Genomic DNA, 17603 nt, shown 5'->3' on the forward strand with positions numbered 1-17603 from the left:
AGATACTTAACCAAAAACCACATTTAATTCCCAAATTCTGGGGTGAAAGCCAAGTAAACACATTATGAACTGGGCATCTGCTTACCCAAGACCAACACATGGCATTTATAATTTTGCCAGATCAGTCAGTAACATATCCAAACAGATGCCAAAGGAAGTAATCCAAAGACTTCTCATGCAACGAGAATGAATTAGCCTTATTCAGAGGCAAAGCATTAAAAACCACCTCATGCATGACACAAACATACAAACATGGTGCTAAGCTTACAATGCACAGGAGGGGAAAAAGAAATGTTAAGGCAACAATGCAGATGCTCAGAACTAGAAATAGGAGCCTCTTCCACACATTGTCAGCTGTTGGCAGCTTCTCTTGCCCAAGTGAACAATATTCACTTTTAGTGACAAGAGCATCCCTGCTCTCTCAGCAACCTAAATATGGAACTCACTGGCAACCAAGGTAAGGCAAGTTGTGCTTGATCTACAGAATTATTTTGGGTTTGCTGTTACAATGCTCAAAACTCAAATGCTGACAAAGGCAGACTGCTTTCACAAACACTGATCAGTGTATTCTGTGACATCAGGCAAGATTCAGTAAGGGTAACAAACCCTTAGAACATCTGGGAAAACAGGAAAACCTGGAATATACAGATAGCAATGATGTGCTTGATGTGCAATGATGTGAATATGTTGCAGATATGTCTGTGTTGCTGTGCCATCCCCCAAGATCCACAATGGCACTGTTAAGCTCACCCTGGGATAAGTCTGATGTTACTCACCATGCTGGAGACCCCAGCTCAGCATCATTTCACACACAAACATTTATGTCCATCAGGCCCAGCACTAAATCTGAGGTAATGTGCCCAAGCAGACCTGTGGTGACACCATCCTGCTCAGGATGCCAAATCCAGGCAAACCTTTGTTCAAGCTCAGTGCTGCAGGAATGTTTCTGGACTCCAACTGGTCCCAATGACAGCTTACATGCCACCGCAGCTAAACTAATCAAGCCCACCAACTAATAAATTAGCTAATAAGGCTTGCTGGAACTGGCTACACATCTATGGCCTGACTCACTCACTAAAGTGACCAGATAAAGCCCTCGGGGGGGGGCTGGTGGGTGCTGGTGGAGGTCACTAGACTGTAAGCAATATTTTAATCTTTCAGATTTCATGCTTGATCAGATTAGCCATGGCTAATGGTTTCTGCAGCCTTCTCTTCCTAGCACTAAGAATATCAACAGAGTGCTCCTAATACAGGCTGACTACAGGGAATTCATGTATTGCACCAGCATAGCAAACATTCCAAAATTCAATAAATTATACCAACAAGTAGATACTGGAAATCTGTATTGATTCGCTCCAGACTGCAGGGGATGTTGCATCACCTGGATGCAACCAAAGACAGAAAACCCTGATGTGAAGCAGCAGCAGCATAAAATTTCACTGCCTGTGCTGACCCATGGCATCACCTACTGATGCTGTCTGCCCCAAAGCTCTCAGTGAACACTTACCAAAGCAAACAGACAAAAATCCTGAACCCCACTGAAAGACCAGACACTGCCCAATGACCTGACCCTCCAGCAATGGAAAAGGCCATCCATCAAAAGTACACTGAAGTCCATGTGGAGGTGATGACATATGTTCAGAAAGAGCAGGGCTCAATTTTACTGCCTCTGGGGCACATTCAAGGAGCTGGGAGAAGCCTTGAAGGTCAGGCTTTATCAATGTGTGAATAGCCTCTGCATCATGCCCACTTCAACAATTCATTTTTCTTGTTTTCTTTCAAGATTGCTAGCATAGAAACCCCAGCTCATTCTCTCCTCCATAAATTCATTTGTCCTTTGTTTTTTTGGACATGTTTTCCATTTGAAAGACTCATATTCAAAATGTCAGAAAATTTACAGACTAGCAATACAACATGGAAGACAAGACATCTAGAAAAATGAAGGGAGAAAACATTTGAATTCATGAGTACTTGACAGTGGAATAAGTCTCATTGAATTTTGCACCAAGCATAATTGCAAATATCTCTTTTTCTGTTTTTTAAGGAAATGTCCAATAATGCACCAAAACAGCTTAAAATAAGAAAGTAAAACAAAAACAAAAAATCCAAAATCAAAGCCCACCAACTTAAATTCTAGGTCTGAAGGAGCTTCTGATCAAAGTAAGCATTGAAGACATTTTGTTGTGGTACTTCTGAAAATGATTCCATAATAACTTTGATAAGTAAGTACTCTTTATTGAAAAAAAAAAAAAAAACAAAAAGCTGTGAAAAATTTAGAACAGCCATTCAAACTTTCCCCTCTGACTCCTGGAAATAATATTCTGTCTTCTGTGTAGGTGCTGCCTGTGTGGGATCATAGTAAATCAAGTGCATTTGACCTAGGGAGCTCGCCATGACTGTAAGTGAATGTCAGAGCCAGGCATGCAGGATGTCTGATGCTGCAGCCCTGACTGATAACTAAGAAGTCAGATATAAATAAATCTGGAACAGTTGGGATTGACTGTTGTTTAGCACTTTCAGACAGACATTCAGGGCAACTGGCAGGGGCTTTGAAAGCTGTTTCCTATATTAGAATTGTGACAAAAATAGAAGTGAGGCTGCATTCCCTTGTCTTCTGCTAAAATAGATCTTACTCAAAAACATTTTACAAGTTTGTCAAGGCATAACTAGTCCACAGTCAGATAGAGAACAAAATCAAAATTGGAAGTCCCATGTTAATTCAACAAATAGTTACTTATTGAATTAATAAGAGGAAAAAAATAAAAAAGGGAAACAAGTAGAGAATACTAAGAGATAATAAGGACAAGGAGAAGCTGGCTTTTCTACTTTAAAAAAAAAATTTAAGTGAAGGCACAATTAGAATTCACTAGCCAGAAAGACTGCAGAGATCTTTAAAAATAACATAAAAAGGGAAAAGCATATATTTTACCAACCGTCCTTAGGAATATTGCAGGGGGGTTGGGGTTTGGGGTGAGTGTTTTTTGTTGTTTTGGGGGCTGTTTGATTTGCTTTTAAATTCAAGAACAGATGCTGCATAACTGCTAACAGCAAGGCTGAGTGGTGAGAATGAACAGGAAAGAGGAAGCATGTATGGGCTTCTCTTCTGATTTTAAGGGTCCCAAATACTGTTCACAGGGCAAGTATTTGTCACAGTTTTGCCTCCAGTAATTAAGCTTCCAAATAAATTAAGTTGGCTTTTATTTGTGTGTTTTTACAGTCAAACTATATCTATCAAAATATTTCAGGATTAGCTAGTTCACTGACTGAACAGCCCATTGTTCTGCCAAAATAATCAGTGGCCTTAATGAGCAATTAAGAGCTTCCAGGGTCAATGAGAAATGAAAATCTTTGCATATAGACCAAAAATTTTGTGTACTTCCTGCTACTGTTTCAGATCAGGAGTGAACTCAGGAACTACATGCAAGAGGCACATGTGAAAGAGAGCAGAACATATTGCACAAAATCAGAGAGCAGGGTACAGCAAGAGCAGTTTGAGTTAGCCAAGTAACCCTCCCAGAGAGATTTCCCACCAGCTGTTCTCTCTCACCCAAAGCAGGAGTGCACAGTGTTGTGCTGCCTGATCAGAGGCTGCCCCACCTGCTCACACTCTGGGCCACCCAGGTGCTCTCTGAGCAGAGCCTGCTCTGTGCCCCAGCGCCCGGGGAGCCCTGATGTGGGACAAGACCAGAGCTCCAGGGTCACAGCTCCAGGGTCACAGCCTCTGGGTCACAGCCCACACTGGAGTCACCTCCCTGCAAAACACTGCACACCCAACCCAGTGACCCAATCCAAGGGACTTCCTCTCTTACTCCCATGGGTTTGGCAATGTGCAAACCACAACAGAATCAGCTATGAAATGTCTGCAACTTGCATTCTGCCTACTGCTGGTACAAATGAAGGCATAATTCAAGGGTTCAAGGTGTGCTGAAGAAGTACACACAGAGGAGCACATTTCAATAACCAAACTGGGAATTTTTTTCCCCATCAGGACAATGGCTGAAAATATGCTTGATGAAAGATAGAAAATTCAACATAAGGAGTAAAAATTTTACTTTATAGTGGATTGCCACATGGCAGATGTAATTTCCTTTTTCCAAAACAGCCCTCTTAAGTGTATTTTAAACTAATTACCTTTAGGTGGAAAATATGACTTGCTTTCAGCTTTGTGAGGCCAGTCCACCACAAGAGGTCCAAACCTACGAAAGCTGGCAGTGATCTCATCTACAAAAAAACGAATGAGGCACCTTAGAGAGAACATAAAAGCTGACAGTGGCGAGGTAAAAAGGTCTTACTTAAAAAACAAAACAAGAACAGTGAAAACTGCAATGATGTCCATAGCAAATGCCTAAATATCATTTCATCTCTGTGCTGTACATGGCTGCTTAAAAAAGTGATTTTACATTCCACTAGTGGAAGTCTGCAGCAGGATTAAATGCAAACATGATCTATCAGAAGTGAATATGCTTCAGCTGCGGTCTATTTCTAATTATAGCCACAAAGCAGGGTCAGATGCAGCCACATGGGACTGATGGAGGAGCTCCATGTCAGCACGGCTGCTCCTTGCAGCCTGCCCTAGAAAGAGGCTGCAGCAGGTCTTGCCACTGTGGGCATTTCACCTTCCTCAGGCCCTTCAGGAAATCTGCCTTGAATTACCCAGTTTTTTCGTCACTTTTTAAGCATCAACTTGGAACCACCATGTAACACACATCAAGAGCTATCCTACAGGACAATTTTGTTTTACATGTAAATCCTTCAGAAAAAAGTATTTAAAATTCTTTTTGAAAAAAAATTATTTTCTCAATACATTTTTAAACGTACTTTAAAGGAAGAATTAGTTTAAAATCATGTCTAATGTGATCTTAGATAGATCAGAGTAACAAGTCATCAGGAGAAAAGGCAGTGGGGTTTTACAGTTTCTGCATTGCTGTTTGGGATGTGCCCAGTTTCTCCAACCCCATGAAATACATGCCAGAATTTCGAGCATCTGGAGACAGAACACCCGTACTGTGTACCTGAAGAGCTGAAGGATAAAGGGTTACTGAAGGAGACCTCTCAGGAAAGTGGGTGACAGCTCCCAGGTCACCATGTTACTCCCTCACAGGACATACTGGGCATGTATTTTGATTCTGAGTGACCCATCAATGTGTACATCAGTCATCCCTGTTGGGCTGCTGCTTCTTACAGCTGCAAATCCAGATTACCCACCAGACCCCATACAACAGCCCTGCAACTCTTGGTGTGATGTGGGAACTGCATTTGAGGTGCTTGTAAACAGACTGGCAACTCAAACTATTTCTTAATTAAAACTGTACATGGCTTGGGCTTCAGATTAGTAGATAAGACATCCCCCTCATTTCATTACAGGGCATCCTCAAATTCCCTGTGTATGCCCATTGAAGCTAGACAGTGGTGGATTCCAGCTATATTCCAGCCATGAAAAATACACCAAATACTGTCATGATTTTAGTTTGGGAGTAAGAGTTTCTGGGGACACATGCAAGTAGAGCAGATAATGATGGAGAAAAAACTCTGACCATCCTTGCTGGGTAGGTTATTACTTTTTAACCATATTATTACCCGGTATTTATCATCTGAACCCAAGATACGTGCTGGGTATAAGAGCTGCTTATTTAAAGCCCACGATATTCTGGTAAGGACTGCATTAAGAAAGTCTTTAAAGTCAACCACATCCAAGAATAGGAAAAGACTACAGAGGAGAGACAGTACCCACTAAGTTCCCTTTTTCAGCTTTCCCACTTGACAGTCGTGGGAAGCCATGCAGATCAGAAGACTTGCCAGGCAGCCACTTCTGATCTGCAGTACACAAGAACACCAGATAAACTCTCGGGTGTTGCAGGGGTGGCAGGGAGTGTTTGTTCTAAGCACTGCCACAAGCACTACAAGAGACACACCTGGGAAAAATCATTTGCCTCTATGAAAATATCACCTTTTCAATAGTAATTATATGAAAGGCAATTCCCACATGTCAGCAATGCAAGTGATTCACAGTACCTTCATCAATGTCAGGAGGGAGACCTCCAACAAACACCTTTCTAGAGTAGCGTTCCACTCGTTCCCCGTTTTGGCAGCGTGTCGGAGAGCTGAGGCCCGAGGACAATGACTGATCCCCATGGCTGTCATCTAGGAAGCCATCCTCAAAAGGAAACAGTGAAGACCGACCTGGAACAGATTTTGTAGGATCTATAGTTAATGCTATTTCCTGGAGAAGGAAATAGTTCAGTAAAAAATTTTCCCTTTTGCTGTTTTACTTTAACAGAACTTGCACTAAAGGACCCAGCTAGGTGGTCCAGTTTTCCAGTTCATGTTCATTAGTACTGTTTCTATTTTTCCAAGAGTGTATTACCCTTACAAGACAAGAAAAAAAATCTTGTTAAATAAACCACAAAGAACTTGCACTTGAAGGAAAACAGTGGTAGCTAGAACAGCCTGTCAGCCTGTTTGTTACTGAGTTAAAAAACATCCTTTCAGTCATGAACAGGCAAAATCAACATTAATGGCTGCTACTCAATTTGTTAATGAAAAGTAAAGAATTTATTTGTAACCATCAGATGCAATAGCAACTTATTTCTATTACTAACAAAGAATACACACATTATCTTAAGAACAGATTTATTAACAAGGAACAGAAAAAATATTCAAAGACTGCATATAAGCAACACTTGCCATCTTTGGAATTTAACAGTTCCCTATACCTGAGTAAATACATCCTGCAATATAGAGAGATGTATAAATAAGAACCACACCTCAACTCTGAAAAGGCTACTTGTCCCCTCATATCATGGAGGATTTCTCCCAGGGATGGAATTATACTTAATTGATACAAACAGTTTATAGGAGGGTTGATTACAAATATAAATGTATTTATAGTTTTGTAAGTGCACATAATTAAATTCAAAGGTAATGATTCACATGAAATTGACACAGCAAGACCTACAGTTTAATACCATACTGGTATTAACAGCACAGGAAGTGAAGGAAATAAAAACAGGGGCAAGGAGAAAAATCAAGACAGAGGGACAGTAGTCAGAAAAACATACACTGAAAATATCAGTAATTGTCTTCCGTAGCAAAGGACAGATTAAAAAAAGAAACAGTAATGCTGTGTAGGAAAAACAAGCTAATAAAGTCAGGAAAGTCACTGACACACAACAGTGGCCTGATTTTTAATTACAAACATCAGGCACCAGAAAAATGTTGATTAAAAATAATATATTGGATGTTAAACAATGGAAGAGATTACAGACACAAAAATCCACTGAAGTAAAAATCCTACCATGCATTTACACATCAACATAAAAAATAGAGTAAATGCCACAATTAGAGAAGGATGTAGAGCTGCTACCTTTCAAAGACTTGTTGTCAGAAATGGTGAGTTTAGAGCATAAAACACAGAAGACTTTTGATGAATATTCCATTAATGGACAAACACGTCATGCACATGTATAAACATATGCATTTCAAAATGAAAGAGAACATTTGCATGAGAAAAAACAATGAAGAATACTACAACTGTGTAAAAATATCAAATCAGAACACTCATTGAAAAGCTGGAAATCTGAAAATATCTCAGAGATTGACATTACTGTAGAGATAATTCATCTTTTAATTCCTGCCCATGAACCTACCTTCTTGTAAAAAAGTAAACAAACAACAAACATGAGCCATTAGTGGAAGATGACATATCAAATTAATAACAAGGTGTTCAACTAAAATACAGATCTGCAGAGGAGACTGACTTCTGAAGGAAATAATAAAAATTCACAGCAACTTAGAAAGCAAGTTATCACCTCTAAGCGCCATGCCAGACACTGGGCGGTCTACAGGCACCACACTCACCTTAAATAAATGCAAATGATGTTCTGTAAGTTTATAGCTAAGTGAAGTATAGAGCTGAATGCAAGAAGAATACATTTAAAATAATGGAAAGCATACAGACAAGGGAATAGGGAATGACTATTCATGGTCTTCTCCAGTAATGGAAAAATGAACTGCATTGAACACAATCAGTACATGCCAAGGCTGAAAGCAAAGCAAACTTTGGAAACCCTTGCTACAGACTTTTTGGGATGTTTAAAAATTTATGTAGGCTTAGAAAAGGGAATGAGTAAGAACAGGAGGAAAATGCAATCTAAGGCAATAAATATTAAAACATCACCTCAAGAGACCCCCTGGGCAAATTTCTGTGAGACCAGTATGGGAAAGCATCACTAATGCACTTTTTTTGTAACATACTCCTGCATCCCTCCCTGGGCATCTCTGAGTTGTCAGTGTAGCAAAATAGTTTGGGCTGATTTCCCGCAGCAGTGCTTACATCTGTACCTGAAAAACTGGTTGTAAAAGTTAAAAAACAAGGTACCAAGAACATGACTCAACAGCTCAAAGCATGCTACCTACAAAGAAATGCTCATCTCTTTTCTCAGAGGAACGAGAGAATCAAGTGGGGAACTGAGAGTTCATGGCAAGCCTCAAGAAAGTCTGACAAAACTTATTCTCATTGCAGATTCTTAGTCACAATGACAGAATCAAACACTAATTAAAATATCCAAGTATAACAAACATTAAATGAGTCCTTGCACAGACTTGCCTGTGGTTACTCTGCATATTATCCCAATGCAAATGTTAAAAGCAATAATAGAGAGGGATATATGAGAATATTTGATAACCAACACATTTTTAACAGACTGTTGTAGAATTTCATGCTTTAGGTTAAGGAAGCTCAAAACCAACATTATAAAAGTCAAGGTAATGATAAAGCATGAACATCACAGACTTTAATATGAATGAGGCAAGTCAAAATCCCTAACATTGATGACAAGAAACATACACACAAATCTACTTGTTAGTATGGAAAAGCCTGCATTTTACAGAGGAAACAAGTCTTATGGAATGAAACATGCTTCTAGGTAGTGAGAAAAAAATCTGAAAAGCCAGCACATTCAGAACTTGTTTGCCCTGATTTGTCTTCACTAATATTTAAATAAAACAGCCTAAATTACATTCATCACAATTACTTCTGCATTATTGTATTTTGCTTCTACAAGTAAACAGGAGTTGCCAGTAATTCATAGTATCCTACTGATTCCTACCTCCTTTCCTACTTTGGGGCCATTTGGTCAATCTGGAAACACCTGTCACAATCTTAAAATAAAATTAAAGTGTTCATGTGCACAGAGAGTAAGTTTGTGAGGAAAATCTGAATCTTTTGTTTCAGATTTAGCTATCAAATGAACACTAAAATGTGTCAGCTTTGAACAAAATCAGAGCAAATTCTGTATTATAAACTGTGTTAGTATGGCCTGTACAGCCTACCACCTCAACCCATACAAATGACAAAAGCCCTTAGACATATTGGTTTGTGTGATGCATACATCTGTCTCTAAGGTTCTTCACAAATGTGATGCAAATTCTACATTTGGAAAAGGGGGCAAGGTCACCTGCCTAGCTGGCAGAGAGCTTTATGGAAAGGAAGATAAAATTAAGTTTAATGCTAAAGTACCCCATGCAGATGACACTGCCTAAATGTAATTGTTAAAAGCTGCTATTTTCACTGTTATTTTCTCAATAACAACCAGTAAGCTACAGCACAGGACATAAATGTAAGCTGCATTAGTGGCTTGCTCAGTTGTTGGACTTGCTATTATCCTTGTTCCTTCATCTCTCAGAATAAACTGATATGTAGCACTGTACATTTATAAAATATTTTCAGTTTGCTTTTATGTTTTAAGGGTTGTCTGTGATTAAATACTGTTAAAATGTGCTCAAATACTGTATCTTTTTAAAATTATTATCAATATTCACTGCTGAGGGCAGTTACTAGCATTGGTATTCACACATGTTCTGAGGCAATTCAATGTAATGAAGTCTAATATTCAGCAAAAGCTGTTTCATGTAAGAAAAAAAGTCATTTTCAAATGTTCAATGCAGCAGTTAAACATTGGACTCCTACAAAACAAACACCAAACATAAACCCAAACCCAATCTTTTTTTGGAACACTGTGCATTTCAGGTCACAAATACATGTAATGAGAATCTCTACATTCAGCCATCCTCCAGTTCTCTAGTAATAGCAACGCTTGAAGTTATCAGCTCAGGATCATCACTGCTTTAAGATGCTGTTAAAAGGGAGTTGTTTTGCAAAGGAAGAATATGAGATTGATTTATACAAAGCAATTGATCAACTAAATAATGTTAAAATTGGTAACATCATCTTACCACAAGAAAACTAAATATTTATTTCTCCCACTATTCAGCAAACAAAACATTTAGTAAATACTTTTACCTCTTCTCCGCCCATAGCTCCTGGCTGCATGTAAACACAGAAGAAAATTGTGGGTACAGCTGTCATTAGATTTAGCTCCAAAAGCAATGAAAATGTAGCTTCTACCTCTTCTCTTTTTCCCCTCCCACCATAAAGAAGGAAAAGACATTTGAAAGAGCAGGATGAAATTCAAACAACCCAAGACAAGAAAAAAAGTTGAGGATGATACAGCCAGGGAAGGAAAAAAATAACCAAACATACCTGCTGTGCAAGTTTTCTACATAGCAAAGGGCAAAGGTATTAAAAAAATCAGGCATATAGGACAGTATTATAAAATAATAATTTAGTATTATGGTTTTAAGTGGCAATAAACATCATCAACAGTAATTCTAATTAAAAGAACCAGGTTTGCATTTTATTAAATAGTTGTGGAAAACATATTTTCCAATTATATTTCAATTTAAATAATTAACCATATGTAAATACTAAAATCCTATTAAAACAATATGAACTCAATAGCCAGTACCTTCAGATGAATAAAACTAGATTGACAAAATGCTTTCATAACTACCAGAATAAATACAGCATTTCAATGAGTCATGCATCAATGGCAAATCCACAACGTTGGACAACTTTAGAACTGTATTTTGTGACGTAGTGGCAAATGCAAAACCCAGAATTTTTGATCTGAAGTTTTAGAAAAACAGAAAATAATCTGGAAAACACATGTCTTCTACACAGGATCTCTGATGGATCACAAAAGCCATCTATCCTCCCAAGGTAATCAAATGTGGAAGGCTGGGGGTCAAGCGGGTTTTTCAACAGAAGAGAGCTTAGGTAAGAGGCAAGAGAGCTTTGTTTGGTTTCCTTCTCTCCGCAGCTTCTTCCTCCTGCCCTGAAGAAACACCATGCCCCTACACCTTTTTCTTCCACTATCAATGAGGTCACAAAAGGCAACTACATGAGTATGTCACTGGGGAGATTAAAAAATTTCAAGGTCTACGATGAATTGCTTTGCAATTTATGTTTAACATGAAGACAGCAGGGGCTGTTTGTGTGAACAGCTCCTCATCCACAGTGAGGTGGTTGGTAAGCCCTGAGAGAGACTCTGCTTCTTGCATAGCAGGCAATACTGAGAATTAACACCAGAGCTGGCTTTGCAGCAAGAATAGAATTAGTCCTCCTGCTTTCTAGTTATTGCTCTATTTTATTAGTTATTATGATGGCAAAGAATCATGGCCAGATCTCTTGTAGCAAGTCTTAATACCCTGCTTGTTTGATTAGTCATATATTGGTGATTTGTTAATAATGTACAGATGTAAGCTTGTGTCATAGAGGGAGGACCCTGGTTACTCATTCTAGCATTAATTCTCCTATTTAAATACAGGTTGTCTTGATGAATGCCCACATTCCCAAAAAAAGCATATTTCAAGGTATAGTTATGGACACATTCTGAGAGCAATTTATCTGAAAAGAGGTTTCTCAGAATGTTACCAATCTAAAAATTAAATAGAGAAGCATTATTTCAGTATGAGAGGAAAGAGACTCTTGTGTTTCTTCTGAAGAAAACAAAGCTTTATATGCTTAATGTAAACTTTTAGGCTCTGATCAAGATCAGTATATGGTGGCAGAAGTCTACCACAGGCTTTTGTAAATTTTAGAATGCCCTACTGCTACTCATATATTATAACACTTATATGCAATACAGCACTGCAGAACATTACTTTTATCCTATATTTGCATTCACACACAATCTTTAAGTACATAAGAGTTACTGGAACTCACTGAAGGTATATTTGCCTGTAAATTCCAGAGGCAAAATAGTGCAATTCACTTAAAACAGGAAGACAAGCAAGTCAGTTTTTGCTGATTTAAAAACACTGCATCATATTTAAATACTCAAGGTGATGTTTCACCCTTATTGATTATATTTTATATACATAGACACACAATTAGAAAATTATCTCAGTTGTAACTAGTATTCATATTAAAATGGTAACTTTTTCCAAGAAACTGAGTTATTCAGCATGACAACTTCAGAATGTCAATGCACACTTTATTATATTGCTTTCTCAGGATGTGAAGTTTGAATGCATCATTTGAAACAAGTTAAATAAAAAATACCCATCTTGCTCACAAGTCAAAATTCACAGCACAACAGATTAAATAGCAGGAATAGTTCATCAGGTGAATTTCATAATGCCTCCAGTTTGAGTAAATACTTTAGAAAGTAAACAATTTAGAAATTATTCTTGAAGACATTTGTAAGAAAATAAGATTACTGCACTATTACAAACAATGAAATTACCAGAGCTATGTACATGGAGTTACTTTTTCTTTTTGGCAACTCCAACAGAAGACAAACAGCAACTGGGAGCTCCTTAAACTGTACCCTCACTAATGCATCTGCTCCCCCTGTACTGGTTTTTGGTGCCACATATAAATGTCCTTCTGCACAGAAAACCATCTCCTGGAATGTTTCTAAATCCAACACAAATTATTCTTTCCTAGGTACCTCCTGGATCATTAATATTAAGGCAAACCCAGGTGCTTTAGGAGGGGATGAGCACATTTTCCCAAGTAAAAAGTGCATGGATGGATTGTGCAGCTCGCATCAGGATCATCCCTGCCTTGGTGTTTGTCCATCCTTAGCAATGTTCTGTAACTGTCAGGTACAAAGTTACATAACTGCTGTCCCAAATTGCATGGCCTCAAATGCAAAGGAACAACAGATTCTTTTTCACCCACTGATAATGCTCCTGAAACTATTAACTCCCCTCCTCCCAGGAGTCAAGTGTATTTTTACAAACATGAAACTCTATCATGAAGGGCAGAACTTTAATCTTTTAACAAACCAGCAGAACAAACTCCCCAAACCTCAAATCTTGTAATGCAATCAAGGAAACTCAGTGTTAATGCTTTGGAATTCCCCAAAGCCTGCAGCTAAGATTGCCCATTGTTGCAGTACATCAAAACTCACTCAAATTTTAACTGCATCTCAAGGCTACATGAAACTGATGAAAAAGAACTTTTCTGGGATTTTTTGACTCTTTTATTATAATGTGGGACTGAAACTGCACCTTATATTTGTCTCAAATAATTAGCAGTCCTAGGAAACAATAAATTTGTGAATCCATAAAATATTAACTCAAAAGGACTAGATCTACATGCTCTCTATATCATAACTTAAAATTAATTTGATAATGTAATTTCAAATTTTGAATAGGCAACAACACTTATTTGTATTATCATATTTTATGGAAGACTTAATAGAAAGTATTTTGAGATTTTTAAGAACATTATTTCTTCACTTCTGGTATTTATCTTGTTCATGCAGTTATGTGGCCACAATATCAAAGATGCACACTTCAAAGAAATCTTAAAGACACATTTAATTGATGTAAAATAGCATTACCTCTATGAAAAAAAAAGAGTTCAGCATTTTCAGACTAGAAATTTTGGAGCTAAACTGGCTAAAGTAAAGCTTATTTGACAAAACTGGGAACCTCCTTGATTTATAAGGTACCAGAATCTTATTTCTAGCTTGGAACACTCATTTGTATTCTTGAAGCAGTCAGCAGTTCAGAACAATACTTGCTTTAGGACATTATGAGTTATGCAATGATTTTCTAAGATCAGAAAGGAAAACATGTCAAGCTTTTGCTTTTGAACAGAGGGTCTCGGAAGTTCTTAGGATCTGGAAGTTTAGAAGTGAATTAAAATACCAGGGAAAAGCATTCATGAACTGAGAGAAGGTGACAGAATCAAGTATAATTATGCAATGTGTTTTTCTGCTACAGAGGGATCATCCAGAAGAATTGCAAAGATGGACACTCATCTACGAGTGGTTCAAAAGGTGGTTCTCAACTTCCACTGATAGATGGGCTGGATGTGCAGATGGGCACTACAATAATTTGGTTATATGAACCTCAACAGTCCTTTGTGGTCGATTTTTTCCAATATTAACAATGCAAGTGTTGCAGCAACCTCCCTTCTAACATATGCTCACATACATATACAACTGAATCCCATTACCAGAAAATCACAAGCTACATGTAAGCTGTATGCAGCTAAGTCCCACACACTGGGCCTCAAACACTTGATCAAACACATGAACTGCATTCAATATCCAAAACCAGCTTAGGTGTCCTTTCCTGAGGCATACAAGCAGTCAAGCAACTGTGCAAGAGGGAAGGTTTATCTATTTTCATCTTTTCATTTTAGTTTAAAAAATCTGTTACCAATAAAACTCACATTTTTAACAGCCAGGCTGCTTCATCTCCTCTAGCATCATATATAATGCTCTTGGAGTAGCCTGGCAAATCTTAAAATTCAGAGGAAACAGATGGCACCAACCCACAATAGAGAGGATCACAAAGATGAAAGGAAAGCACATTGGTGAGGTGGTGAGGCAGGAAAAGCAGTGGGGAAAACAAACAAACAAACAAACAAGAAGGCATTAAAGAGCTACCAAGCTGGATTAAAAGGAAGACAACTTAAGAAATCTTCCTCTGCTAGAAAAAGTCTTTAGCAGCCACTGATAAGAGATACTGCCTTCAGTAACGGCCAGACTGGATCTCTGGAAGTGCAGATGCCAATATAAAAAACTGAAAGGAAGAAAGAAGAAAAAGCATGTACTTACTATTGCTCCCCTGCTTCTCCCTTCACCCTTTTTAAAATTTAAATAGGTATAGAAGGGACTTTGAGATATTAGCAAGCTCACCTCACAGCCTCCAAAGCAGCATCAATACCAAGTGCTTGTACAGCTGGTTCTGAAAAACCTCACAAGGTGATGTGCAAAGTGACAGCTCCCACACTCTGGGGCTCCTCTGAACCCCGCTGCCTTTGCTAGCTCACACTTCACATCAGACATGTTTTCCTTCCACTTATATTCACTCAGATCTCTTCACAACTAAATCAGGTCTAGTTTTGCAAACCTTGTAAGTTTTCTCAGTGTTTTTTATTCCTTTCTGTTATTCTATGTATGCCATTAAGATGGTGACACATTGGTAACCCAACCTGGCAACTGGGTTAAAGAGCTCAGCAAATTCCTACAGGCAAGAACTCAACTATTAGAGGAGATTGATGCCTCTTGGAATTTAGTCACACATTTGCCCAGAATATTATCACTACAAAAACAAAGCTTTTATTAGCTGTTAAACTGCCAAGCCAAGATCTTGCAAGTCAAAAGTAATTTAAGAAGATTTCAATTTGGAGCAGTTTATTTCAAGGTATAACAGTAGCATTGGCAAAACTTTCAAATATAAGATGCTACTTCAGTAACTTTTACATCTAAACACTATATGTGTTTGAAAACAGCACATCAGGAAGAGCTAAATACAATAGCTCTTAAGGAGATGAGGCAATTTTAAAAACAACAGAAACATGAAAATAAAAAATGAAATGGTTTTCTTGGCTTTACATTTCCTGTCATGGTGTGACAACTTCCCCACATAAATGGGATTAATAAAACAAAACCAAAATCTCAACACAGACATCTAAAAAAGTGCCCCAAATCCTTTCCTTAATGTCTTTTTCAAATTATTTTACTCTGAATAAATAGAACTAAATTACACTAATGAAAAGAAACGACAGTCAGATGGAGAGCAAATAGTACCAGACCTCACAGATGACACATTTTTGTATGAGACAAGAATGAACAGTGGAAGCAGATGGAACATTCGTAGCCCAACAGGACTGCAAAGTCACTGTGCAGAGGAGCTTTACAAAAAACAAAATTCCAGCATTTCACAAAGGGGTTTCATTTAACTACCTTTAGACTACATTTATTTTACAGAAGATTGTTAGGGATCCCAGGACAACACTTCAGTGCTTCCTTATAGAGATCACACACCCTCATTTATTCCCATCTTCCTTTTTCACCTGCCACACTCCTCTCCCACTGAAGTCACTGAGGCTTTTTGGAGTTCCCAAGAAGCCCTAAAGACAGCTCACCACCTGCCATGTAGCTGACTATGCATTCATGCTGATCACTCAGTCCTAGTTACTCAGCTAATCAGAAAAGAGCATATATTCAAGAGAAGCAATGGCTGCAGAAATGTATGGCTACAAATGGTATTGAATATTAGCAAGAAAAAGGACGGAGGACATTTCAGTTAAATTTATGCCACATTTCCCCTACAAATTACAGTATCAATTATTTAACAAGGTGCTGTAGATTAAAGTTTATAAAAATTCTTGCACTGTTTAGCTCAGTATGAACTAAAAAATTACCTTATGTCACTAATTGATTCAAAACACTATTTCAATTAGAGAAATTTCATTTAGATCTGGTACAGACAAAAGCTATACCATTTTCCCTTCAAAAATGCTTCCAATCTAATATTTGCATCTTCCTTTTGTTTAGCTGCTCTTTAGGATTATGCTTGGATCTCTGAATATTTGAACTTTGAATTCCTCTACAGAAGCCTAATTCTGAACTTCCAGAGCATTTATAATATAAACATGTTTATACACGTGCAACGCCGTATGTACACAAGCATAATGCCACTAATGCCACTAAGAGATTCATAATAATTATGCATTTAAAAGTAATCTCTTTTACCCCATGAATTTCATTATTTCAGAACTCAGTGTTTTAAGCTGGTGATGATTTAGCCTTGCACAATGAACAGAAGGGTGGCGGCACCCTCCCCCTGTGCTGCCAGCTAAGCAACACCTTCTTCCCTCACAGCAAACAATGCCCTCCAACACCCACAGACAGCAGCTCGAGACAGGCAGGCAGGAAAATCCCCAGTTTCCAAAGGCTGCAATGAGCAAACAGGAATAACAGCTGAAGCACAGTCAGAAGTGCTGCCACAGAGGATGAGGAGCTGGAGACAAACATCCCCAAAAATCCTCTCCTCTCCCTACAGCATGTGAAGTTCTGCATTGCTGTTGGCATGAGCACATGTTGTATTCCACCTTCAAAAGATTGCCTACATTGTCAGTGTGAAATTGAGCTCTTAGTAATAAATCTTAAAGATTATTACTATGCCTTCATAGGAAAAGAGAAAAATGCTTATGAAGCAATGCATTTAAATAGAATGTGAAGGTTGGATTTGCAGACTCAGCAGAGAGTGTTTGGTTTCACAGAAATTAAACCTAGATATGACAAGTATCATGATTTAAAGACATTACATAAGTTCTCAAAATTATTCCAAGAAAATACTGTGATGAAGTATCTTTTGGGAATTTTTATTTTACTTATTTTTTTAACCCAAATCATAGCCATTCCAGCAGAGAAAAGAATGTTTCTTCTTGAACTAATTTTCCTTAGTATATTTCCCCACTACAGGGAAAAGGTAATGAATGACATGGGAAT

At 38.0% G+C, this 17603-nt stretch overlaps 1 protein-coding gene across 6 annotated transcripts in view; it reads right to left on the reverse strand.

Moving 5' to 3' along the window:
- The window catches only part of CPEB3 (cytoplasmic polyadenylation element binding protein 3), a 72657-nt gene that overhangs the window by 21157 nt on the left and 33897 nt on the right, over positions 1-17603 (reverse strand). For 4 of the 6 annotated variants that reach the window (XM_031061952.1, XM_031061943.1, XM_031061962.1 and 1 more), the window contains exons 5-7: positions 10301-10324; positions 6013-6180; positions 4132-4221 (exon numbers count right to left, since the gene is read on the reverse strand). In XM_031061952.1, coding sequence (XP_030917812.1) covers positions 4132-4221; positions 6013-6180; positions 10301-10324 — 282 coding nt within the window. The remainder of the gene's footprint in view (positions 1-4131; positions 4222-6012; positions 6181-10300; positions 10325-17603) is intronic. The other 2 variants (XM_031061970.1, XM_031061959.1) reach the window with 1 other exon arrangement.

Source organism: Geospiza fortis, unplaced genomic scaffold (genome assembly GCF_000277835.1).
Source record: "Geospiza fortis unplaced genomic scaffold, GeoFor_1.0 scaffold130, whole genome shotgun sequence".
Classification (NCBI taxonomy): domain Eukaryota; kingdom Metazoa; phylum Chordata; class Aves; order Passeriformes; family Thraupidae; genus Geospiza; species Geospiza fortis.